The sequence below is a fragment of the Muscardinus avellanarius genome (assembly GCF_963383645.1).
Source record: "Muscardinus avellanarius genome assembly, chromosome: 3".
NCBI lineage: Eukaryota > Metazoa > Chordata > Mammalia > Rodentia > Gliridae > Muscardinus > Muscardinus avellanarius.
Window position 1 is genome coordinate 20,028,577 of NC_137788.1, and position 24,324 is coordinate 20,052,900.

The window sequence follows — 24,324 nt, forward strand, 5'->3', positions numbered from 1 at the left end:
ACACACACACACGAGTTCCTCACTTGACTTCAGAAAGGCTAATTGTGGAATTTATTTTAAGAAGTCGATGTCAGTATGCCTTTGTGCTTTGCAAAGCATGAAATAAAGTCCATGGTTTATTAAACTAAAAGAACTGAAGGAAGCAGTTCATTCTCTTAATAAAGACACATACAAAACTGTGTTATAAGCTGTTTCTATCATCGGCTTCCGGCTGAGGATCACAGAGGACTAGTCTCTCTGCCTCCCTGAGCCTGAGCTGTGTTTGCCTGGACTTTGTTTCCCCAGCACCACCCACATTCTCGTCAGCCAGCCACGGAGGAGGCGGAGGAGAGGATCACCTAGAAGAGTTTGGGGTGCCCCGCCCCAGATAGCCCCAAAGTCCTGCCCTAGTGAAGGAACACTAGGCTAGCTTTATTTTTTTTTTAATTATATTATTATTATTAATCTTTGTTTATTTACTATAGTACTGGGGACTGAACCCAGGCAAGTTCCACCCCTGAGCTATAACCCCATCCCTATTTTTCTTTTCTTTCTTTTTTTTTTTTTGTGGTACTAAGGATGGAACTCAGGGGCATTATACCTTCAAGCTGCACCCTCTGCCCTATTTTTTATTCTTCATTTTGAAACAGGGTCTCACTGAGTCGCAAAGGGCCTCACTAAGTAGCTGTAGCTGTCTGCAAACCATGATCCTCCTATCTCAGCCTCCCAAATGCTGGGATTACAAGTGTGTGCCACCACGCCCGTCTCTTATTTTTTATTTTGAAATGGAGTCTCACTAAGTTACCATGCACTGGCTTCAAACCTGCAATCCTCCTGTCTCAACCTCCCAAATACTGGGATTACAGGTGCGTGCTACCCTGCCCGTTTTAGTATTATTACTTTTATTATTATTTGGCTCTGGGATCCAACCCAGAGCTTCACACAAGTGAAACACGGACTCGACCAGATGGAAAGGGACATGGCAGCACCTCTCACCTCTCAACCCTGACCTACTGTGACTTTGAGGCACTGGGGCAATGGGAACCTTAACCGACTCCCCACCACACACACACACACACACACACACACACACACACACAGTGCGTTTACATCATCATCATGGATTTGTTCCTCCCCAGTGTTCTTTTTGGGGTGGGGTACCAGAGATTGAACCTCTGAGCTACACTCCAACCCTATTTATTAATTTATTTATCTATGTATTTCTTTGAAACAAAGTCTTGCTAAGTTCTGAATGCCTCAACAAGTTTCTGAGGCTGACCCTTGAGCCTGCCATCCTTTTGTCTCAGCCTCCCAAATGCTGGAATTACAGGCGTGCGCCTCCTGGGAACTCCTCAATGTCCTTGACCCTATTTTTGTTTGCTTTTTATTTTACTCTCGTAAACACCATGTCGACATACGTATATTCCGATATCTTTTTAAGTGCACGGACTCGAAATCTATCGTGTGAATAGGTTAAAACTCTTACCTCCCAGAAAGTTTGATCATCAAAATATTTAGCCACATGAGGTGCTTTCCATATTTTCAGATTGAGGAGCAAACCTTAAGCAAATGACAAATAAATGTTAAAATATATATTTGGAGCACATCATTCGTTATCCCCAAACTAATAAAAAGCTGGGTGTGTGAGCCGGGCGTGGTGGCCACGCTTGTAATCCCAGCATTCGGGAGGCTGAGACCGGAGGATCGAGGTTCGCAGACAGCCTCAGCTACTTAGCGAGGCCCTCTGCAACTCAGTTTCAAATATTTTCAAACCTGTTTCAAAATAAAGAATAAAAAATAGGGCGGGGGGTGTAACTCGGAGGCTGAATGCCCCTGAGTTCATCCCCAGTACTGAAAAGAAAAAAAAAAAAAAAGCTGGGTGTATTGGCACATGCCTATAATCCTAGTACTTGGGAGACTGAGAAAGGAGGATTGCAGGTTTGACGCCAGCTTCAGCAACTTAGTGAGATCCTGTTTCCAATTAAAAAATAAAATTGGGTTGGGAGATGTAGCTCAGAGGTAAAATGCCCCTGGGTTCAATTCTCAGTAAACCCATCCCCAACACACACACACAAAGACTAATCAAAATATTGTATGTAGACCATAGTATTTTTATTTTTATTTTATTTTTTGGTCCTAGGGATGGAACCCAGGGTATTCTACTTCGAGCTACATTATTATTATTATTATTATTATTATTATTATTATTGTGGTACTGGGGTTCCTGGAAGCCCTTCTACCTCTGGGCTACACTCCCAGACCTATTTTATATTTTTATTTGGGAACAGGGTCTCTTATGCGTGATCCTCCTGTCTCTGCCTCCCAAGCACGGGGATTACAAGCATGCACCACCATGCCCGGCTGAGCTACTTTATTTTGAAAAAGAGTCCCACTGGCCAGGCGTGGTGTCACATGCTTGTAATCCCTGCGCTTGAGAGACGGAGACAGGAGGATCACGCAGGTTTGAAGCCAGCCCCGCTGGCTTAAGAGACCCTGTTTCCAAATAAAAAGTATAAAATAGGTCTGGGAGTATAGCCCGGAGGTAGAAGGGTTTCCAGGAATCCCAGTGCCGAGAGAGAGAGAGAGAGAGAGAGAGAGAGAGAGAGAGAGAGAGAGAGACAGACAGACAAGAGGGAGAGAGAGAAGAAGAAGAAGGAGAAGGAGAAGGAGGAGAAGGAGAAGGAGAAGGAGAAGAAAGAGGAGGAGGAGGAGGAAGAGGAGGAGGAGGAGGAGGAGAAGGAGAAGAAGAAGAAGGAGAAGAAGAAGAAGAAGAAGAAGAAGAAGAAGAAGAAGAAGAAGAAGAAGAAGAAGAAGAAGAAGAAGAAGAAGAAAGAGGAGGAGGAGGGGGGGAGGAGGAGGAGAAAAAGGGTCTCACTGAGTTGCAGAGGGCCTCGCTAAGTAGCTCAGGCTGTCCGTGAACCACAACCCTCCTGTGTCCGCCTCCCGAATGCTGGGATTACAAGCCACCACGCCCAGTTTAGACCATAGCATCTTGACTGAACTCCTTAGTCTTTCATTATCGAGAGACAGGCAGTTGGAAGCACTGTCATTCCTGAACCAGCTTCATTGGTTCTCTGGGCGTCTTCCGAAAGGTTCTCCAGTGTTTTCCAAGGGTCAGAGATTACACTGAGCAGTACCAAATAGTTCCAGATCTGACACCCTTTTTAAAATGGAAGGGAAGGGCCCTGGCAGCTGGCACCCTCTCAAAACTGATTCACAAGAGCTAGCTGGGGCTGGGCGTGGTGTCACACGCTTGTCCCAGCATTTGGAAGGCTGAAACGGGAGGATCCGGGTTCACAGACAACTTTAGCTACTCAGTGAGGTCCTTTGCAACTCAGTGAGACCCTGTTTCAAAATAAAGAATAAAAATCAGGGCTAGGGGTTTAGCTCAGCGATAAACTGCCCTGGCTTCCTTCCCCAGTACTGCAACAAAAACAAAAACAAAAACAAACAAACAAAAAACAAAATCAAGAGCTAGCTGGCCATGGTGGCACACAGCTGTAATCCCAAAGTTTGGGAGGCTGAGACAGGAGGACCGCAGGTTAGTGGCTGGTCTCAGCAACTTAGTGAGGCCCTCTGCAACTTAATGAGACCCTGCTTCAAAATAAAAAATAAAATAGGGCAATGGTGTACCTCAAGGGTAGAATGCCCCTGGGCTCAATCCCCAGTACCACACACACACACACACAAAAAAAAATAATAATTATTATTATTATTAATAATTCCTGAAAACAAACAAACAAAAAAAAAAACACTCATGGGCCTTCTGTCTCAGACTCCCCAAGTACTGGGATTACTGGGATGACAGGTGTGTGTTGCCATGCCCGGCTTCTCTATTCTCTCTCTCTCTCTGGTACTAGAGATTGAACCTAGGGACATTCTACTTTAGAGCTACAGCCCCAGCCCTGTTTGTTTGTTTGTTTGTTTGTTTGTTTGTTTGTTTGTTTGTTTTGAAACAGGGTCTCCCTAGGTTGCTGAGAGTCTTGTGAAATTGCTGAGGCTGGCCTTGAACCTCTGATCTTTCTATCTTAGCCTCCCAAGTACTGGGATTACAGGAGTGCATCACCATGCCTGGCTTCTTTATTCTCTCTTTTGACTCCAGTGAAACATAAGAAAAGCTCCCAGGTGCTTACAGGACAGTACAATATTGTGCGAATGGCAGATGGCATGAGAATCCATGTGTAGAATTGCCAGAGAAAATATAGGATACTCACTTAACTTTGCACTATGAAAGTGGGAGCCTTTCATTTCTATCTGCCAAATCGGGCAGCCCTGCCCAGGGTTGGCCAGAGACCCTCATGAATAGGACGTTGACTTATGGAGTTAACACAGCTCCTTCTCTGTTTAGTCGCTTGGGCTCTGTGGAAAGTGAAGGCCAGACGCTGGTACATGAAAGTAATTCTAGCCAATCTCACGCCCTACAATTACCCAAGTAACAACAACAACAACTTCTTCTTCTTCTTCTTCTTCTTCTTCTTCTTCTTCTTCTTCTTCTTCTTCTTCTTCTTCTTCTTCTTCCTTCTTCTCCTTCTTCTTTTCTCCTTCTCCTTCTTCTTCTTCTTTTTTTTTATTTTGGTGGTACTGGGGTTCCTGGAAACCCTTCTACCTCCAGGCTACACTCCCAGACCTATTTTATACTTTTTATTTGGAAACAGGGTCTCTTAAGCACTGTCTCTGCCTCCCAACCGTGGGGATTACAAGCGTGCACCACCATGCCCGGCCCCAAGTAACTTCTAAAACTATCTGCGTGTGTGTGTGTGTGTGTGTGTGTATTGGTGCTGAGGATTGAACAAAGGGGCATTGTACCTCTGAGCTACATACCCAGCCCTACTTTTTATTTCTTATTTTTGAAACAGCGTTTCTTAAGTATCCAAATTACCATGTGCTGGCCTCAAACCTATGACCCCATGTTTCAGCTTCTCAAGTACTAGGGTCACAAGCGTGCGCCACTGCGCCCAGGGCCTTCATGTATATTTGTGTGTGTGTGTGTGTGTGTGTGTGTGTGTGCGCGCGCGCGTGCGGTACTGGGGCTGGAGCCCAGGGGCATTCTACCTCTGAACTACACCCCTAGCTCTATTTTTTATTTTTTATTTTGAAACAGGGTCTCACTGAGTTGCAAAGAGCCTCACTAAATACTGAGACTGGTTGCAAACCGTGATCTTCTGGTCTCAGCCTCCCGAATGCTGGGATTACAAGTGTGCATCATCACACCTGGCTCTTCGTGTATTTTTTCAAAGTGGGTAGGAAGCCAAATGATTCATTACTATAATCCTTCCCTCCTTTCCCCCTCCCTCCCTCCTTTTCTTCTTTCTTTTCTTTCTCTCTCTCTCTCTCTTTCTTTGTCTTTCTTCCATGTGTGGTACTGGAGATTGAACCCAGGAGCATCCTGACTCCAAGCTACACCTCCCAGCCCTATTTTCTTTTTTACTTGGAAACAGGGTCTCACAAAGTTGCTGCAGCTGGCCTCAAACCTATGGTCCTCCTGTCTTCAGCCTCCACAGCACTGGATCACAGGGTGTGCCACGGCTCCCAGCTTAATCCTTCTGTATTACAGAGAAGCCCAGGGGGGAAGCGATCTGCCCAATGCCACACAGCTCATTAGCATCTCCTGGGCCACATTTCTTTTATTTGGCTTCTACCCCTTGTCTAGGGGCACAACGTAGAGGTACCCAACTAATAAGACGTGTTTGCATGTAGAATAAAAGTTAGCAGTTCTGGGCCAAAGGCGTATTTTCGCCTCCATGTCCTCCATATAAGTACGAAGAGCCAATTAACACCCGTCCTTGGATTCTTGCTGCCCTATCATAGTGGGAGGCAGAAACACATTTCATTCCTCTGCTCCACATATCCAAAGGCTCCCCTCCTCTCCGAGTGGCCACTCCTGGCCTCCGCTCTTGCTCAGCCCCCGTGCTCACCCCTCACTCCACCCACATCCCCACACCACCTCCAGGCTGTTCCCCATCCCTGCAAAGCGCCCTCCTGCCTCAGGCCCCTCCGCACACCAATGCTCTCCCCCGGATGAAGACGAAGCAGGACAAGTCTCGCTCCTCTTCCTTCACGTCTTGACTTCCGGCCCGCCCACTCTGCCCTTACAGGTGGGATCCCACCTGCCGCACTTGCCCGCCATCTGACATGGCGTGCATTTATTTAAGATCACTACCCTCCCTGACTCATGAAGTGAGCGAGTTTGTTGGGTTCCTGCTACTTGGCTCACGGTAGATATTCAACATATATTTGCTGAATAAAAAATAAGAGAGAATCAGGAACTAAGAAAAGTAGGCTTCCTAGCCGGGCATGATGGCGCATGCTTGTAATCCCAGCATTTGAGAGGCTGAGACCGGAGGATCATGGTTCACGGACAAACTCAGCTACTTAGTGAGGCCCTCTGTTACTTAGTGAGACCCTGTTTCAAAATAAAAAGAATAAAAAATAGGGCAGGGGGTGTAGCTCAGAGGTCGAATGCCCCTGGATTCCATCCTCAGACCCGCAAAAAAAAAAAAAAAAAAGTAGGCTTCTTGGTATAAGGGTTTCCTTGGCCTTTTGCACGAAACTGGGTGCCATCACCACCCCTCAGCTCAAGGACTTCAGCTTTGCCAACGACCCCTTCTTAGAACTTTAGGACCCCCTTTCCCTAGCTTTAGAGTCCACATTGGCAGCAGGTGACCTTCAAAAGCCTTCCTCATTCTGAATTTATATTATGTAATCTCTGACCTTTCCTTTGGGACTGGGGATTGAACCCAAGGATATTCTACCTCCAGACTACACAACCAGCCCTTTAAGTTTTTTTTTTTTTTTAAATAAGGTCTGACTACCTTGCTGAGGCTGGCCTCGAACCTATGATCCTCCTGTCGCAGCCTCCCAAGTACTAGGATAACAGGTGTGTGCTATTACACCCAGTTTCTACTACTTTTTTTTTCTTTGTGATACTGAAGATTGAACCCCGGGGCATTCTACCTCCAAGCTACACAGCTATCCCTATTTTATTTTTATTTTGAAATGAAGTTTTGCTCGGTTGATGAGTCTCACTTCTTGTTGAGGCTGTCTTTGAACCTGCGATCCTCCTATGTCAGCCTCCCAAGTACTAGGATTACAAGTGAGTGCCACCACACTCAGCTCCTATGACTTCTTTAACCCAGGGTTTGAGCCCTTTGCCCACTAAGCTGGAGCAGGAGGCCTGCCCACAGGAAAGGGGGCAGTACCTCATAGCCGACCCGAGGGCAGGTGCGCTCTGCACCTGGTCCCCATGTCGGGGCAGTGGTGGGAGAAAGGCAGTGCCACACTGACCTGTGAGAAGACCAGATGCCAGAGCCATCGCCACAGCGAAGCTGAGAGCGCCCACGTCAGTGAGGATTTGGAAGCCCATCCTAGGAATGACAGAGCAGAGGGTCACTCAGGCACCCGCGCAGAAATTATCAGGGACAAACAGGACCATTGGCATCAGCAGCGCCAGGAAGGACCATGAGGGGACGAAGCGTCCACTCTCCAGCGTGCCTCCCACCATCGCGTTCCTACAGCAGCGGGAGCTCCGAGACCCTCTTTACATTTTTTTTTTTTTATGGTACTGAGGATTGAACCCAGGGGCATTCTATCTCGGGGCTACACTCCCAGCCCTATTTTATTTTATTATTTATTTACTTATTTCTTTTGTAGTACTGTGGATTGAACTCAGGGGCATTCTATTTCTGAGCTACACCCCCAGCCCTATTTTTTATTCTTTTTTTTTTTTTTTTTGTGGGTCTGGGGATGGATCCCAGAGGCATTTGACCTCCGAGCTACACCCCCTGCCCAATTTTTTATTCTTTATTTTGAAACAGGGTCTCACTGAGTTGTGGAGGGCCTTACTAAGTAGCTGAGGCTGTCTGCGAACCGCGATCCTCCAGTCTCAGCCTCCCAAATGCTGGGATTACAAGCGTGCGCCACTATGCCCGGCTTTTATTTATTTTGAAACAGGGTCTCACTAAGTTGCAGAGGGCCTCACTAAGTAGCTGAGGCTGGCCTCAAACCTGGACCTTCCTGTCTCAGCCTTCCAAGTACTGGGTTTACAAACATGCACCACCACAGCCAGCTCTCTGGCATTTTAAACCCTCAGGCAGCCGGGCATGGTGATGCATGCTTGTAATACCAGCACTTGGGAGGCTGAGACAGGAGGATCGCACAGGTTCAAAGCCAGCCTCAGCTTCTTAGTGAGGCTCTCAGCCACTTAGTGAGACCCTGTTTCCAAATAAAGTATAAAATAGGTCTGGGAGTACAGCCTGGAGATAGAAAAAAAGTCCCTGGGTTCTACCCTCAGTACCACAGAAGATAAATAAATAAAATAAACCCTCAGGCCCCATGGTTAGTAAGCTGTGCCAGGAGTTGCCAGAGCCAAGTTCAAGTCCCAGCTCTGTCACTTCCCAGCGGTGAGATCCCAGCTATGCTAACCCCTGAGAGCCCCTAACTAGACAGGGATGAAGGCTCCATTTTCTTCCGGGAAAGGTAGGGAACACCTTGGCTATCTGGCCCATCTTCCCTACTCACCCCTACCCTGGAATATACTCCCCGGTCATGCTTCCTGGTCCCCTCTTCTCAAGGCCGTTCTAGGCCATTGCTGTCAAACTAAACGATTAGCTGGGCCCGAGTTGCGCGCCATCATCCTAGTACTTGGGCAGCTGAGACAGGAAGATCGCAGGTGTGAGGTCTGAGGTCCTTCCATTCAGGATGAGCTCCTGGGTGGCCAGTTCAGCCACCTTTACGGTCAGATTTCAGCCAAGTGACCTTGGCAGATGCCTGCCCCCAAGTATCATTTCTTGGAGGATGGTCCAACGAGATGGCACATGTGCTGTTTTACACAGCAGCCAATGAATAGTGACTCGTGTCGGCGACGTCCTCATCACGATGTCAGTTCATCTGTAAAGTGTTGCTTTCTCATTTTATGTGAGCCAGAAAAAACCCTCACACACCTGCCAGGTGGCAATGGCCAGGGCCCTGGTGTGTTCATGCTTATTGCTGTTTATTTTCTGGGGAACTGAGAACCTAGCTCTGGTCCATGGTCCCACCTGACAGTGAGGCCTTCACAAACCCCTTCCCCTCTGGGCCTTGGAGATGGGCTGTGCTTTGCTAAGGTGCTGAGGCTATCCTCGAGCCTGTGATCCTCCTGCCTCAGCCTTCCAAATACTGATATTCCAGGCATGTGCCACCCACCCGGCTTACACTAACTTAAGAATCCCCTTAACCATTTTGTGCGGGGATGGAGTAGCCTCCTGACCACCCCATGGTTGTCCTCATGCACACTTGGATGGCCAAGGCTAGGTGGGAATTAGCCAGCGGCGAGAATGGTTCAATCCAGCTAACTCTATAGTGCAAACTGTTTCTTTTCTTTTTTCTTTTTTGTAATACTGGGGATGAAACCCAGAGCCTCGCACATGCTAAGCAAGCACTCTACCACTGAGCCAGATCCTCAGCCTTCTTTGTTTTTGTTTTTCACCCTGAAGCAGGGTCTTGCTAACTTGCTCAGGCTGACCTCGAGCTTGCGATCCTCCTGCCTCAGCCTCCGAGAGGCTGGGATCACAAGCATGTGCCACCCCACCCCACTACGTGGCACAAGTTCTTTAGCCCCCCCCTCAACCACCCTGGCTTGCAAAACTGACCCAGCAGGCTTCGGCCTGCCTGACCCGCTCCATCTGCATTTGGGGGCCTCTCAACTCTGTGCCTGTGCCCTGCACCTAAGCTCCCCCTTTGAGGGGAAAATGGCCCAGAGAGGTAAGAATCCATGCATGGCAGGGGCTGGAAGGAATTTTTGAATAAACTGACCAGCCAGTATTCACCGAGGCCTACTGAAGGCCTGCAGGCGCCCCCTCCACGGGGCTCTGGGCACATGCCCTGCAGACTTGGACAGAGGTGTTAAAAGGGAGCTAGTGACGTCACGTACATGGGAGTCCCTTGGGCCTGAAGCGCCATCAGCATGATGGAGAAGACACCTCCCAGCAGCCCCGGCAAGCCAAAGGTGTAGTGCACACCGCTGGGGTCCTGGATCTTCAGGGTGCGGTTAAAGGACACCTGGGGACAAGAGCATTGTGAGCACATCTGCAAACCGTCCCTCCTGCCTCCACCCTTTTTGCATTCACCAAAGCGGCTTGACGTGAAGGCTTGCCCAAAGAAGCCCTTCTCAGAGGACCACACTCACATCCCCTAGGAAACTTGTTAAAATGCAGAGAAGCTGAACGAATGATCTTTGAGTGGCACCTCCGTGCACCAGTGCGCGAGTCAAGGAAACTGAGGCACCGAACGAGCACCGGCCCTGGGCCTGGGCGCGTCACGCGTCACGCTTTCTTTGCTTGTGGTCCTCCTTTTGTCTCAGAGGGTCGAAGCCAGAGGAGATAAAGGACGTTTGTCCCCACTACAGAGATGAAAATCAGACCGCCCTATCTTTGGTTAAATTAAACTCTTGGGAAATTCTGTGAGTTGAAAAGGACTCCCTGAATAGCTACCGTTTATCCACAAATTCAGCTTCAAAAGTCTTCTCCTTTTACTCCATCAAGCCTTCAAAATCTTCAACATTTGCTGTCCCTGAATATTCCTCTTAGAAGCACATCATGACCAGTTGGCTACAATGGGCTATTCAGGTACAATTAGTCTTTATCAAGTATTGAAGGAAGATAAATCCCACTGGAAGAATGACCCTATGGGAAATGGCCATGACCTGGATCCTCGGCGTGGTGCTCCCTGTGTGGGGGCTGCTTCTCCCACCCCCTTGCTCGGGTCCCCTGGCAGCAGCCGTAAGTGCGTGCACGCCCCCCACCCTGCCAAGATGATGCACTGCCCGGGCTAGGCCAAGGAGCACCTTCTCCAGGGAACTTGGCCCTGGGGCGCAGAGCTCTCACCTGGATGCTTTCTTGAAGCAAAAGACCACATTCTACCCTGTAGAGTAGAAGAGGAGGCAGGACTGCTGAGTGAGAACAAAGCAGACACTCGGGGAAAGCACAGGAAGAAGAGAGCAGACGCTGCCCAGCATCCCTTCATGGCCCGTCCCTGTGCCTCCACTCCCGGGTCCCCAGAGGCGTCTATGACACCCCGGTGTCCTCATGATAAATCCCTCTTACCTTGAGCAAACTTGAATGTGTTATGTACTCGCTCCCCAGGACCCCAACAAACGCAAATCTAGCTAGGGTGTCCCTCACCCAAACTTTGAAACCAATCTAAGAAATCACCAAAAACCTGCGCTCCGCACGTGGCCCACTGGGAGCCAGGCTCCTGCTGGTCTGCGCCAAAACAGTGTTAGCCACCCAATTCCTTACCTGCAGACACTTGGCTCCCGCAGTGGAGATCAACCCAGCCACAAGACCCAGCACCATGGCCATACAGGGAGAAACGATCAGGTGACATGTGGCGCCCACAGCCACACCGCCAGCCAGCACAGCATTGTGGACATGGGTCTGCGAAGAAATAGTGTGCGGGTGAATGAAGCCAGGCCAGTGAGGACCCCGCTGTGCCCAGAGCCTCTCAGCAAGCTGGCGGCAGAGCAACCCTGCAACGTCCTTCCTGCTTCGCTGATCCTGGAACCATTCCCTCCCCTCGCCTGGGACGGCATGACCTTCACCCGCAGCTCAGCTCGCTCCCATTGCTCAGGTTGCTGGAAGTCACTCACTGGACCGTAAGCGTGCCTGCCACCCACCTGTTGCTCATCTGCGTTGGGTCCTTGGCACTTAGAGAAAAAGTTGTTTGATTGTTTGTTTGTTGTGGCACTGGGAGTTGAACCCAGGGGATTCCACCTCCAAACTATCCCTCCAGCTCTATTATATTTTTATTTTGAAACAGGGGTCTTACTAGGTTAACAGAGTCACTATTTGCTGAGGCTACGCTCCAACCTGCAATCCGTCTGTGTCAGCCTTCCAAGTACCAGGATTACAAGCGTGTGGCACAACCCCTGGCTAAGAAGGGGATTTTAAAGCTGGGTGTGGTGGCACACACCTGTAATTCCAGCACTTAGGAGGGAGACTGAAGCAGGAAGATCGTAAGTTCAAGGCCAGCCTCAGCAACTTAGCAAGACTCTATTTCAAAATTTAAAACTCGGAGTGTAGCTCAGAGGAACACTGTCTCTGGGGTCCCACAAAAAAAGAGAGGGGCTGATTGAATTTATTTCATAGTGTTCTGGTAAGGACTGAGTTATACATAGAAATAGCCCAGTGTCTGACAAAGAATATGCATGAAGCCGGGCGTGGTGGCGCATGCTCATAATCACAGCATTCCGGAAGCAGAGACAGGAGGATCACGGTTCAAGGACAGCCTCAGCTACTTAGTGAGGCCCTTTGCAACTCAGTGAGGCCCTGTTTCAAAATAAAAAATAACAAAGTAGGGCTGGAGCTGGGCATGGTGGGGCACGCTTGTAATCCCCGCGCTTGGGAGGCTGAGACCGGAGGATCTCCCAGGTTCGAAGCCAGCCTCAGCTCCTTAGTGAGGCTCTCAGCAACTTAGTGAGACCCTGTTTTCAAGTAAAATATAAAATAGGTCTGGGAGTGTAGCCCAGAGGTAGAAAGCTAGAAGGCCCCTGGGATCCATCCCCAGTACCACAAAGGAAAAAAAAAAAAAAAAAAAAGTAGGGCTGGAGCCAGGGGTGGCGCACACTTGTAATCCCAGCATTCGGGAGGCTGAGACAGGAGGATCAGGGTTCGCGGACAGCCTCAGCTTCTTAGTGAGGCCCTTTGCAACTCAGTGAGACCCTGTTTCAAAATAAAGAATAATAATAAAAAATAGGGCTGGGAGTGTAGCTTGGAGGTATAATGCCCCTGGGATCCATCCCTAGTACTGCAAAAAAAAAAAAAAAAAAAAAAAAAAGAATATGCATGGACGTCAGTAAACATAAGCCGCCATTATTATTTGTGGCATCCCTGGTGCCTTGATGCCTGTGCTGCCCTCTGTGAGCTGGGCCTTGCTCTGGTCACCCCTCTGCCACTGTCCTTCATCCCTCTAGAGCTGGAGACCTGATTTGCTCACACCTAACCCCTGAAATCTAACAAAGGGAACCTCAGCCATCTGGGCCCTGGCACCAGTTTCTGGGCTTTCCTGACCTGATACCAGCTCCTGCTCCCTGGTCGACCGCACCCTGTCTGCTCTTAGACTTCCTGTCACTTGTGGGGACCCCCACTCCATCCTCAGAGAGGTTTTGGCCATGTGAGAGTCTCCTTAGGTTCGGTGCCTATTCTGACCACCCAGCCTTCTTCCTGGCACTCCATGACCCTGTGGACCAGGACACCTTCCACACCTCATGGTCTCCCAGCCCCATGGGGCTGGCGCTGGGGGCGGGAGGGGAGGCGTGAATGTGTGTTTCAGGACTTGGCCCCCCGGGGCTGCCCGAGCGCCCCCTCCTCACCATGCTGATCTTCCCGTGGGGGTGAGTCAAGGCTGACACCGAGGTGGCGGTCACCGCGCTGACCGCGAGGGCATAATAGGTATTGAACACAGCGTTCCTCCTTTCCATGGGAATGTCCAGCAGACTGGAGTTGAAACTTGGCCAGAATATCCACAGGAAGAGCGTGCCTGGGGGTCAGAGAGGGTCATTGGCCAGAGCCACACTCCTGCTCCCAAGTCCTGAGCCTCCAGGAGATAAGGACTGAGCCAGGCACGGTGGTGCATGCCTGTAATCCCAGTACTCGGGAGACTGAGATTGGAGGATTGCATGCTGGAAGGCAGCCTCGGCAACTTAGTGAGGCCCGCTGCAATTCAGTGAGACCCTGTTTCAAAATAAAATAGGGCTGAGCCGGGCATGGTGGCGCACGCTTGTAATCCCAACATTCGGGAGGCTGAGACTAGAGGATCGCGGTTCGCAGGCAGCCTCAGCTACTTAGTTAGGCCCTTCGCAACTCAGTGAGACCCCGTTTCAAAATAAAGAACAAAAAATTGGGCAGGGGGTGCAGCTCGGAGGTCAAATGTCTCTGGGTTCTATCCCCAGACCCGCAAAAAATAAAAATAAAAATAAATAAAATAAAATAGGGCTGGGGTTATAACTAGGAGGTAGAATGCCTCTGGGCTCAATCCCTGGTACCCAGTACCCAGTACTATGAACCTGGATCCTCCTGTCTCAGCCTCCCAAGTACTGGGATTACAGGCGTGTGTCACCATGTCTGACTCTTGCTGCAGCTCTTCAAAATACAACATCATTACTATCATCTCCTCACCCCTGTCCTCACCCACGGGCCCTGCTTTCTTTACTTGTCCAATTCCTTTCTTTCGCTTGAGGACCAAAGGAATAAAGAAATGTATTTAACCTCAAATGAGTCTCTCCTCTCCACTGGCTAGTAATGAAGAGAGGTCCCCAGAAAGAAATGCTTAATTCAAAGGGTGAATCGATAAACACTGTTCGAGGCGACGAGTCCTTAGAGAAGAGCCTCACACTTCAGGGAGAGGGCAGAGGAGACGTGCTGGTGCACAGCCTCTCTGGAGCCCTCTGCTCCGCCCGGGCAGGCTGCCACCCTCCACTTGTCCTCACCGAGCATAGCAAACAGACTGGGGCTTGTGGCTGTCTGAAGCTTCTCCTCTGCTTTCTCACGCAGGGGTCTGGGGAGGCACCAGGTCACCATCAGCCCAAAATAGGCGGCGAACACATGGATAAACATCATGGACACGTGGTTCTCCAGCTGCAACACAACCCCAAGAGCGCGCTGTGTCACCATCTTTGGCTGCAGACCAGCCCTGCAGCTTCTAGAGAAAACCCCGAGCTTCCCACAGCAGGGTGCAACTTGAAGGCTGTTCAGAGCTTATCTGGCCGGGCCAGCCAGCCTCCCCACCCTCCCCAGAGGTGCTTGGGGTTGCAGGGAATCGACTCCGGGGAGGCCTCTCGTGGCCTTTATCTGTGGCCCTTCAGCGCTCCTGGCCAAATTCCACTTAGGTGGGGCCAGGAGCCACGTGGACGCACACCCACTTCTCCCTACTTTTCAGGAGAATTCCAGGTGTGTGGGAAGTGATGCCTGTGGTGCATTTTTCAACATGAACCAGCCAGACTTCTGACAATACCAAAGTCTTTAGTAAATTCTAGATAGATGCTAATTTTGCTTCACGAATATCAAATTTAGAGCCGGGTGTGGTGGCGCCTGTCTGTATCTTTCGGTTCAATCCCAGTACTTGGGAGACTGAGGCAGGAGGATCACAGGTGTGCACCGACACGCCCATCTTGACAGCAGTATTTTTTCACTGTCACAAAAGTGCCTGGTACATAAATACTAAATAAATACTTATGAAGTGGATGAATGGTGACAAGGATCCTAAATCATCCACAAAGATCCAAATCTATGCAATTCTTTTGGAAGAACTGAAGAGAGTGTTGTTTTTGTTTTTTTGTTTTTGTTTTTGTTTTTGGTGCTAGGAGTTGAACTCAAAGGCATTCTACCTCTGAGCTACATCCTCAGTCCCTTTTTTTGTTTGTTTAATTTTTTTATCTTGAAACAGAGTCTTGCTAAGTTGTAGAGACTGGCCTTAAACCTGCAATCCTCTTCTTTTAGCCTCCCAAGTACTGAGATTACAGGCATGCGCCACCATGCCCGGCTGAGAGTATACACTTTAAATAATCTCTGTGATCTGCCGGGCGTGGTGGTGCACGCTTGTAATCCCCGCGCTTGGGAGGTGGAGACAGGAGGATCGCGCAGGTTCGAAGCCAGCCGCAAGCGCTGGCTTAGGAGACCCTGTTTCCAGGTAAAAATGTAAAAATAGGTATGGGAGTGTAGCCCGGAGGTAGAAGGGCTTCCAGGAACCCCAGTACCACCAAAAAAAAAAAATAATAATAATAATCTCTGTGATCTCCATCAGGAGCCCAGAAACCACACTTGGGGAATCACTGTCAGCGTGGAATGCTCATTTCTCAAGTCCCCTCCACTAACATGGCTCTGGTCCCTGGCTCTGGTCTTCTCTGAGCCCTCCCACTGAATGAACTCAGACTACCAGTCAGGAGGATGGTGAACTCTCAAAATCAGCGCCAAACTCTCCCCAGGCCGATTGAAGTTGGCCTAGCAAGTCAAGGTTGCAGAGAAGAGAAGGTGTGATATTGGGCCGCCTGTTAATGCGTAGATTCTGAGCACCACGTCAGACTGGAGTGATTACGACACGCTGCTCACAGCGTCTCCTCCCCACGATCCCCCTCCTCTGCACAGCCGTGCTTCACTCTGTGGACGCCGGCCACACCTGCAGCCGGCTGGACCACAGCAGGTGCATCACCCTGTGGGTTGAGCGGTTCCCTTTCCCTGGACTGTACACTTGAGGCTCATTGAAAGAAAAGAGAGTGCTGCTTTCTGCAGGATCTGAGACCTAGAAATGCAGGAATAAGTGGAAGGGGGGATGGAGGGGGCAGAGTTTTCACAAAACAGAAAGCTGGTGTACAGAGAGGAAAAGAAACCAAGAGATGGAGAATATAAACTACCTGGGGTCTCTAGCCTCCCTTCCTCCTCCCTTTTTTTCTTGTATTGAGGACTGAACCCAAGGTGTTCTACCTCTGAGCTGCACACCCCTTTTTATTTATTTTTGTTTGGAAACGGAGTGTCGCTAGGTTGCTGAAGGTCTCACTAAGGTACTGAGGCTGGTCTCAAATCTGCAATCCTCCTGTCTCGACCTCCGGAGTGCTGGGATTACAGGCCTATGCCGCCACGCCCAGCTCCCTGGGCTCTTCAAGGCTTCTCATAGGCAGTTTCAGCACTTTCCCGAGTCTCCCTCGTAGGTCCTTATTCTAAATTCCTCTCATTCTGCCTAAGAAAGCACCAGTGACATTGTCTCCCTGGGAACGCAGGCGTTAGAATCAGTCCTCAGGGGTGGAGAGAGCCGGCAGTGGCATAGCTGGATGAATGAAAGAGAGAGACGTGAAAATAAGAACTCTGCCCTACAGAGATGCCAGCTGGTGGGCAGAGAAGGGGAGGTGGAAGGAGAAAGCCAAGACTGGCACCGCACAGCACTCGCTGATCCAGGTGAGGAGCCAGCGCTGCCGAGCCAGCCGCCGGGTGTTTGATGAGAAACAGGGCAGTTACAGCAAAGTAGCTCCCCACCAGCGTATTCATTACAAAGAGGGAAATGGTGACTTTACACTGGAAAATGCTACAGAAACCACCGTAACCGAGTGATCAGAGAGAGCACGCCCGGTGTCAGGACAGATCGACGACGCATCTCCCGATACCGTGAACTGAGAACACGCGTCGCTTTTGTGGGATTCCTGCCAAAAATGCACGCCCTCGATCGAACCACGAGGAAAAGTGAGACAAGCCACATTCGGCAAGATAACTGGCTTGGAACTTCAGAGCACACTGAAATCGTGAAAGATGAAGGGGCTGCAAAACTAGTCGAAATGGATGGAGCTGCAAAAGACTCGAGACGCTGCACGGAGGCTGACAGGAAGATTATAGATTTGAGGCCAATGTGCGGTTACTTAGTGAGACCCTGCTTCAAAATAAAATAGAAAAAGGGCTGGGTGGGTATGTAGCCCCGAGGTAAAATGCCCCTAGGTTCAATCCCCAATGCCATAAAAAATTAAATTAAAAAAAAAAAGCATGAGAACTAAATACAAGGAGTGATTCTGGACCTTAATTTTTTTTTTTTTTCAGTACTAGGGATTGAACCCGGGGGCATTCTACCTCTGAGCCACACCCCCAGCCTTATTTTTTTTTTATTCTTTATTTGGAAACAGGGTCTCACTAAGTTGCAGAGGGCCTCACTAAGTAGCTGAGGCTGACCACGAACCTGCTATCCTCGTGTCTCAGCCTCCCAAGTACTGGGCTTACAAGCGTGCACCACCCTTTCCGGATCTTAGTATTTTTTCCTTTTACTGAACAGGGTAGTATTAGGACAGTTGGTGACATGTGAATAAAGTAACGATATAGTCTCAGTGTCGATAACTGAGCAGTGTCTACACAAGAGGATGCGCTCTTTCTAGGAAATACTCTGAAGTACTTAAGAGTTAAAGGAAAGTCATAAACACGGACGAGGAGAACCAAGAATCAGTAAGAACTTCCAGTGTGACCTTCAGGCCGTTGCTCTTGCCTCCTCTCCAGGCACCCCAGCAACTCGGGGCGGGGGCATGCCGTCACACACACCCGCCCAGCCAAGCGGCCAGGCTGCCTCCTGCTCTCTCAAGATGTCAGCACCTGCCGTCAGCCCTCCCCCCGCACTCCTCCAAGGCATTTTATCGGGCCCCAGCTCCTTCCCTCTCTGTTCCTTTGACTTCTCCTAATACCTTTTCCTACATCATTCACCTGCCACCCACATCCATGGCCAAACCGTGGACCTCGTCATCAGCAGTAACCGGACCACCTCCAAAGCCTCCAGTTCCAGCCTCCCGCCTGGTAACAAGCGTCTGTCCGGCTCTCCTCCTCATTCCCCACTCACTGAATTGGTTCAATTTCCAATTTCTCCTCCACCCCTACCAGGCAGTAATGTTATCCTCATATTGCAGCTGAAGAGACTGAGCTCCGAGCAGCTGAGCAGACTCCCGTGGGGATTTACGACAGACAGCGCTGGACCCAAGTCCCAGCCTTTGACACCAAGTCCAGTGCTCCTTCTCCTAACCAAGGCGGGAACTCTGGGCTCTGCTGCTCTCTGGCTGTTGACTGTGGGCAGTCCTTTGCCTTCTCTGGGTGTCAGCTCTCTGGTCTGTGGGATCGGAGGATGGGCCATAGCCTGACCCAGGAGCTTGCCAGCGCGGTCACAGAGGTTGTTATTGATACATGCCAACTGGTCATATGGCTCGCTGAGATGGGTGTCAGTAGTGTCCTGGGATTTCATTCTCTTTTTATACATCCCATAATTATTCTTTTCTTTTTTGGTACTGGAGATTGAACACAGGAGCATTCTGCCTCTGAGCACTCTACCTCAGCTCTTGCTTTTTAATTTACTTATTATTATTTATTATTATTATTATTATTATTATTATTATTATTATTATTATTATTTTGCAGCACTGGAGATTGAACTCAGGGCATTCTACCTCTGAGCTACACCCCAAGTCCTATTTTTTTACTCTTTATTTTGAAACAGGGTCTCACTGCGTTGCAAAGGACCTCACTAAGTAGCTGAGGCTGGCTTCGAACCTGCGCGATCCTCCTGTCTCTGCCTCACAAGCGCGGAGATTACAGGCGTGCGCCACCATGCCTGGCTGGTCCTGTCTTTTTAAGTCACAGAAGCTTCACAGGAAGGAGCCAGTGCCCTCCCTCCCTGCTTCTTCTCACTCCCACCCGCTGCCCAGCACCAAGACTCACAGAGAACATGTGCCTGCTGACCGTCCTCATTACGCTAAAGGCCGTCACCTCCAACAGCGCCATCACCATCAGCTGTACCAAGTTGACCTTCCCCAGCACGGCCCCCGCAGAGATCAGCACAGACATGATGCTCATGGTGGCCAGCCGGATACTGGAGGAGATGGAAGAACCAGAATGACCAAGGGGGAAGGGTGCCTTGCATTCACTCACTCATTCATTCATTCATTCATTCATTCATTCCTCCAGGCAGCCCTCCTCAGCACCTACTCTCCCTGGCCCCGCTCAAGGTGCTAGGAGCAGGGCGGAGGGGGACACGAGGCTGCTGCCCACATTAGGGTGGCTGCTGCGGTCCACAGTCTCCTCTGGCCAGTAGGGTGGCATCTTTGCTCTGAGGGTCCCCTCCTGAAGTCTGATGATAATGGCTCTCACCCCAGGTACTTCGTTTCTGCGTCACTTCTCATAGACGCTCAATAGAGGGCGCTCTTCACCAGCCTGCCCTCCCGCCATTCGCTCCCCCCTCTCCTCTCTCCTCTCCCTCTCCTGGTGGTAGAAGAGATGGCTTGGAAGTAGGACAGGCTTGGCTTCCCATCCCAGCGTTGCCACCCCAGCCGCTATTTTATCTCACGGAGCCTGTTTCTCCATCTGTAGTGAGATGATAATCATACTTATCTCATAGTGGCGTGGTGGGGAGAAGGAGGAGTCTGTAGCACCAGGCCCGGCATGAAGTGCCCGCCCCTGACAGAGCTGGAATTGTTGATATCATAGAGTCCTTCCTTCCTGTGACAAAGGAGCCTGCTCGCTGTGGTGGGGGCTTGGACTCAGGAGTGTTCTGCCTCTGAGCTGTCCCCCAGTCCTTGTTATCTTGCGTTTTGAAGCAGGGTCTCACTAGGCTGCTAAGAACCTCACTAAGTTGCTGAAGTTGGTCTCAAACCTGTGACCCTCCTGCCTCAGCCTCCCAAGCACTGGGGTTACAGGCATATGTCACCATGCTTAGCTCCTTTTTATTATTTATTTGTTTATTTTTGTGGTACTGGGAATTGAACCCAGGGGCATTCTATCTCCAGGGTACACACCAGCCCTTTTTTATTTTTTCATTTTGAAACAGGGTCTTACTAGGCTGCTAAGAGTCTCACTAAATTGCTGAGGCTGGTCTCAAGCCTGTGGTCCTCCTGTCTCAGCCTCTCAAGTACTGGCATTACAGGTGTGCATCACCACATCTGGCTCCTTTCTGTTTTTACTTTTTTAATTTTGAAACAGGGTCTCAATAAGTTGCCTAGGCTGGCCTTGAACTTGTGATCCTCCTGCCTCAGCCTCTGAGCCACTGGAATTACAGGTGTGCACCACCATGTCCAGTTTCAGCAAATGACTTAACCACTATATGCCTCAGCCTTCATCTATAAGGTGGAGCAACACCTCTGGAACAGTTGCAAGAGCATGAAATGAGTTAATGGATGTCAAGTGCAATAATGGGATGGTTATTGCTATAATCTTCTAGAAAGAGTTGCCTGAAACTTTTAAATACAATATTAAAAATATCACTCAGGAAGCTGGGCATCGTGGCACATGCCTAGAATCCCAGTACTTGGGAGGCTGAGGCAGAAGGATTTCAGGCTTGAGGACAGCCTCAGAAACTTAGAGGGATCCTGTTTCAAAATAAAAAAATCAGCTGGGCGTGGTGGTGCACACTTGTAATCCCAGTGTTTGGGAGGCTGAGACAGGAGGATTGCAGTTCATAGACAGCCTCAGCTACTACTTAGTGAGGCCCTTTGCAACTCAGTGAGACCCTGTTTCAACACAAAGAATAAAAAATAGGGCTGGAGGTGTAGCTTTGAGGTAGAATGCCCATGGGTTTCATTCCCAGTATAAAAAATAAATAAATAAATAAATAAATAAATAAAATGATGGGGGTGTAGCTTGGAGGTATAATGCCCCTAGGTTCAATACTCAGTAACACACACACACACACACACACACACACACACACACACACACACACAAGCACACACATACACACACACGCACAAGCAAGATGCCCAGACAGCTTTGCATTTTAGATAATGAATATTTTAAAGAATAAGTATGTTCTAAATATTGCATAAGTGCTAGAAAGAGAAAGGGCCATCTCAGCTCTTCTAGAGCCCTCCCTCTCAAACCCTTCCTATGCCTTCACTGACCCAGAGTGATCCAGCCACCACGGTTACCTGGACAGTCTGAGGGTCACCGTCCAGCGGAAGGGCTGACTCAGGAAGGCCTGGCTCAGGAAGCCGTCCACCAAGACTGCCCACTGCACCCCAAGGGCCAGCAAGAAGAGGTTGAAGGCCACACTGCTCCAGCTGTGTCTCCGCAAAGACGAGGAGAGGAAGCCCAAGCCAAGAGCTGCCATGATGGTGAAGTCCTGGGCACCTGCTCAGGGAACGGGGAGGAGGAGGGGGAGGAAGCAGATGAAAGGGAGGGGTGTGAATGCGTTTATTGAGTGGCTGCTGGAAGGCGTCTTTGAGATCATGTAAGGGTGTTTGGTCAAATCACTTCGCTCTCTGAGCCCCTTTTTTATTCTTTCCTCTGAGTAACGGGCTGAGGTAAGGACTGGCTGAGCTAATGCTGGCCGAGCACTCCAGGCAGGCCTGGGCCACAGCAAGCACTCTTGAAACGCAGCGTGATGTTATTAGCGTGATGGCATGGGCCAGCGCAGGCACCAGGATCCGTGCTTGGCACACGGCTGACACTCTAAAGGGACTTGCTGCTGTTCTTGGGGACCAGATGCAAGCCCTTGGTCGTGCTGGTGAGGAAATAAGACCACAGCAGCTGAGCCAGGTGCCGCAGCAAGGAGGACGCAGAGGTCGGTCCAGACCAAACCATCTTCACAGAAGACAGCTCCTGCCCCTGCTGCCTGCTGGGAGGGACCAGCGGGGCTGGCCCCAGGTGGGCCCGCCCTGCCTGGGAGCCTGCAGAGTGAGAAAAGCCTAGACAGCGCAAGCACGCCCACATATGCTGACGGGCAGTGCCAGCATCTGGAGCTGGGGACTTGGGTGGGTGGTGATGTTCCATGGCGTCCCTGGGGCGTAGGGGGGCTCAGGACCACCATGAGGTCCGGGGGCGGGGGAGTGGTGAGAAGTGATCTCTTTGCTTCTCTCCCATGGTGGGGGAGGTGGGGAACCACTGCCGGGGTCCTGTGCTGGTGTGCCCTGGACAGCGAGGGCGGAGTGCATGGGGCATGTGCTTACACAGGGGCTCCCCTTGGCACCCTCGAAGTCCCTTCAGGAAACACCTTTATGAAGGTGCAATGCACATGTGGGAACCGTGAGGCCTGGGGACAGTGGCAGATTGCACAGCTCACTTGAGATGTTCAAATTCGACCTTTGTTAGGTACGGCGTTAGACATGACTCCCCTGCCACTGAGTGGCAATGCTGCATGCACAGGGCCACGACCTAGTGAAGACTCCATGAGAAGGGAGATCCCTCTTCTTTCCTCCCCCTTTACTGGAGGGGACCAGAGAGTCTGTGGTTTCCCTGGAGACACAGCACGCCTCCAGTGGAGCTCCGGTCTGCACTTGCGCTATAAAGCCTTTCTACCTGGCTAGACTGTCTCTCACTCTTTTTCTTTCCGCTTGGGCCTCAGTTTCCCTATCTATAACACATAGGGGTTGGGGCTGATATTTTCTAGGGCCTTTACAGCTCTGGAATAGTCTGGGGAGTGAGTTAGCAAACTCAGCAGGATGAAGGTAGAGGCAGGGCTCTGAGGTTAGAAAGTCAAAGAACAGGTGGGGGAGGGAGAGCCTACTCAGTCCAGGGGCCCCCACTCCAGGCATCGAAGCTCACGGCCTTCTTCCCCTGGCTCCTCTATCCCTAAGGGAAGAATCATGCTCTGTTCAAGAAGAGAAATTGTTTTTTTGTACTGGTGATTGAACCCCGAGGCATTCTACTTCTGAGCCACATGCCCTCTCCTTTTTACTTTTGGTTTCGAAACAGGGTGCTAGGTTGTTAAGAGTCCCGTTAAATTGCTGAGACTGACCTCATACCTGTGACCCTCCTGTCTCAGCTTCCCAAGTTTAACTAGGATTACAGGCGTGCGCCACCCCGCCCGGCTCAAAAGCAGCAGTTTCCAGGAGCTGTTTGCAGAGCCCAGCCACCCCAACTGGCCAGCAGAAAGATTTGGTTTTAGGCTCCTTCTCCCACCACCTCCTACATTCTCTCGCCTCCCTCCCAGACTCCGATAGGCTTCAGGCCCCGGCCTCAGCTCTCCCAGCTCCGGACATCCCCACTGGGTCTCAGCGCAGCTCTGCACTCTGCGGCTCCTGATAAGCTAATGGACTGCAAGGTGTTCAGGCTGATAAGGAGCTGGTGTACGCTACCCTCGCCCCCCTAGGACCCGACTCAGAAAGGAACGGTGCAGCTAAGCTAGGCCTTCAGGAGACATTCACAGGGGCCCCAGGACTTGGAGAAAGAAGGTCAACCCGGCAGGGCAGCAGTGGGAGCTGAGGCAATTGTTGGCATGCCTGTAGTGGTGATGTGCAGAGGGCACAGCCACCCACCAGGCACCTCAACACCTGTGCAGTGAAGACAGAGCTGTTTTAACTAGCTCAGGTCACACGGCTAGTAAATGGTGGCAGGTTTTTTTTTTAATACTAAGATTGAACCCAAGGTCACTCTACCTCCTAGCTACTCCACCAGACTATTTATTTATTGTGGTACTAGGGGCATTCTATCTCCAAGCTACACCCTCAGTTTTATTTATTTATTTATTTACTTATTTATTTATTTATTGTGGTGCTAGGGATTGAACCCAGGGGCACTCTACCTATGAGCTACAACACCCTTAGCCTTGTTTTTGTTGTTGTTGTTGTTGTTGTTCTTTATTTTGAAACAGGGTCTCACTAAATTGCAGAGGGCCTCACTAAGTAGCTGAGGCTGGCCATGAACCTGCGATTCTCCTGTCCGAGCTTCCCAAGTACTGGGATTACAAGCATATACCACCATGCCTAGCTCTATTTATTATTATTATTATTATTATTATTATTATTATTATTATTACTATTATTATTTGCAGTACTAGGGATGGAACCCAGGGACATTCTATCTCTAAGTTGCACCCCCCAGTCCTATTTTTTCATTTTTTATTTTGAAGCAGGGTCTCACTGAGTTGCAAAGG

The 24,324-nt window shown here is 50.0% G+C and overlaps 1 protein-coding gene across 1 annotated transcript in view; it reads right to left on the minus strand.

Annotated features, from left to right (window-relative positions):
• The window catches only part of RHCE (Rh blood group CcEe antigens), a gene marked incomplete at both ends in the record, with an annotated part of 37,428 nt that overhangs the window by 3,728 nt on the left and 9,376 nt on the right, over positions 1–24,324 (minus strand). Inside the window, 10 exons of the mRNA XM_080691351.1 lie at positions 1,466–1,539; positions 7,264–7,343; positions 9,887–10,014; positions 11,253–11,390; positions 13,325–13,491; positions 14,441–14,588; positions 19,179–19,329; positions 21,380–21,581; positions 21,917–22,120; positions 22,162–22,430. Of these exons, the coding sequence (XP_080547477.1) occupies positions 1,466–1,539; positions 7,264–7,343; positions 9,887–10,014; positions 11,253–11,390; positions 13,325–13,491; positions 14,441–14,588; positions 19,179–19,329; positions 21,380–21,581; positions 21,917–22,120; positions 22,162–22,430 (1,561 nt within the window). The remainder of the gene's footprint in view (positions 1–1,465; positions 1,540–7,263; positions 7,344–9,886; positions 10,015–11,252; positions 11,391–13,324; positions 13,492–14,440; positions 14,589–19,178; positions 19,330–21,379; positions 21,582–21,916; positions 22,121–22,161; positions 22,431–24,324) is intronic.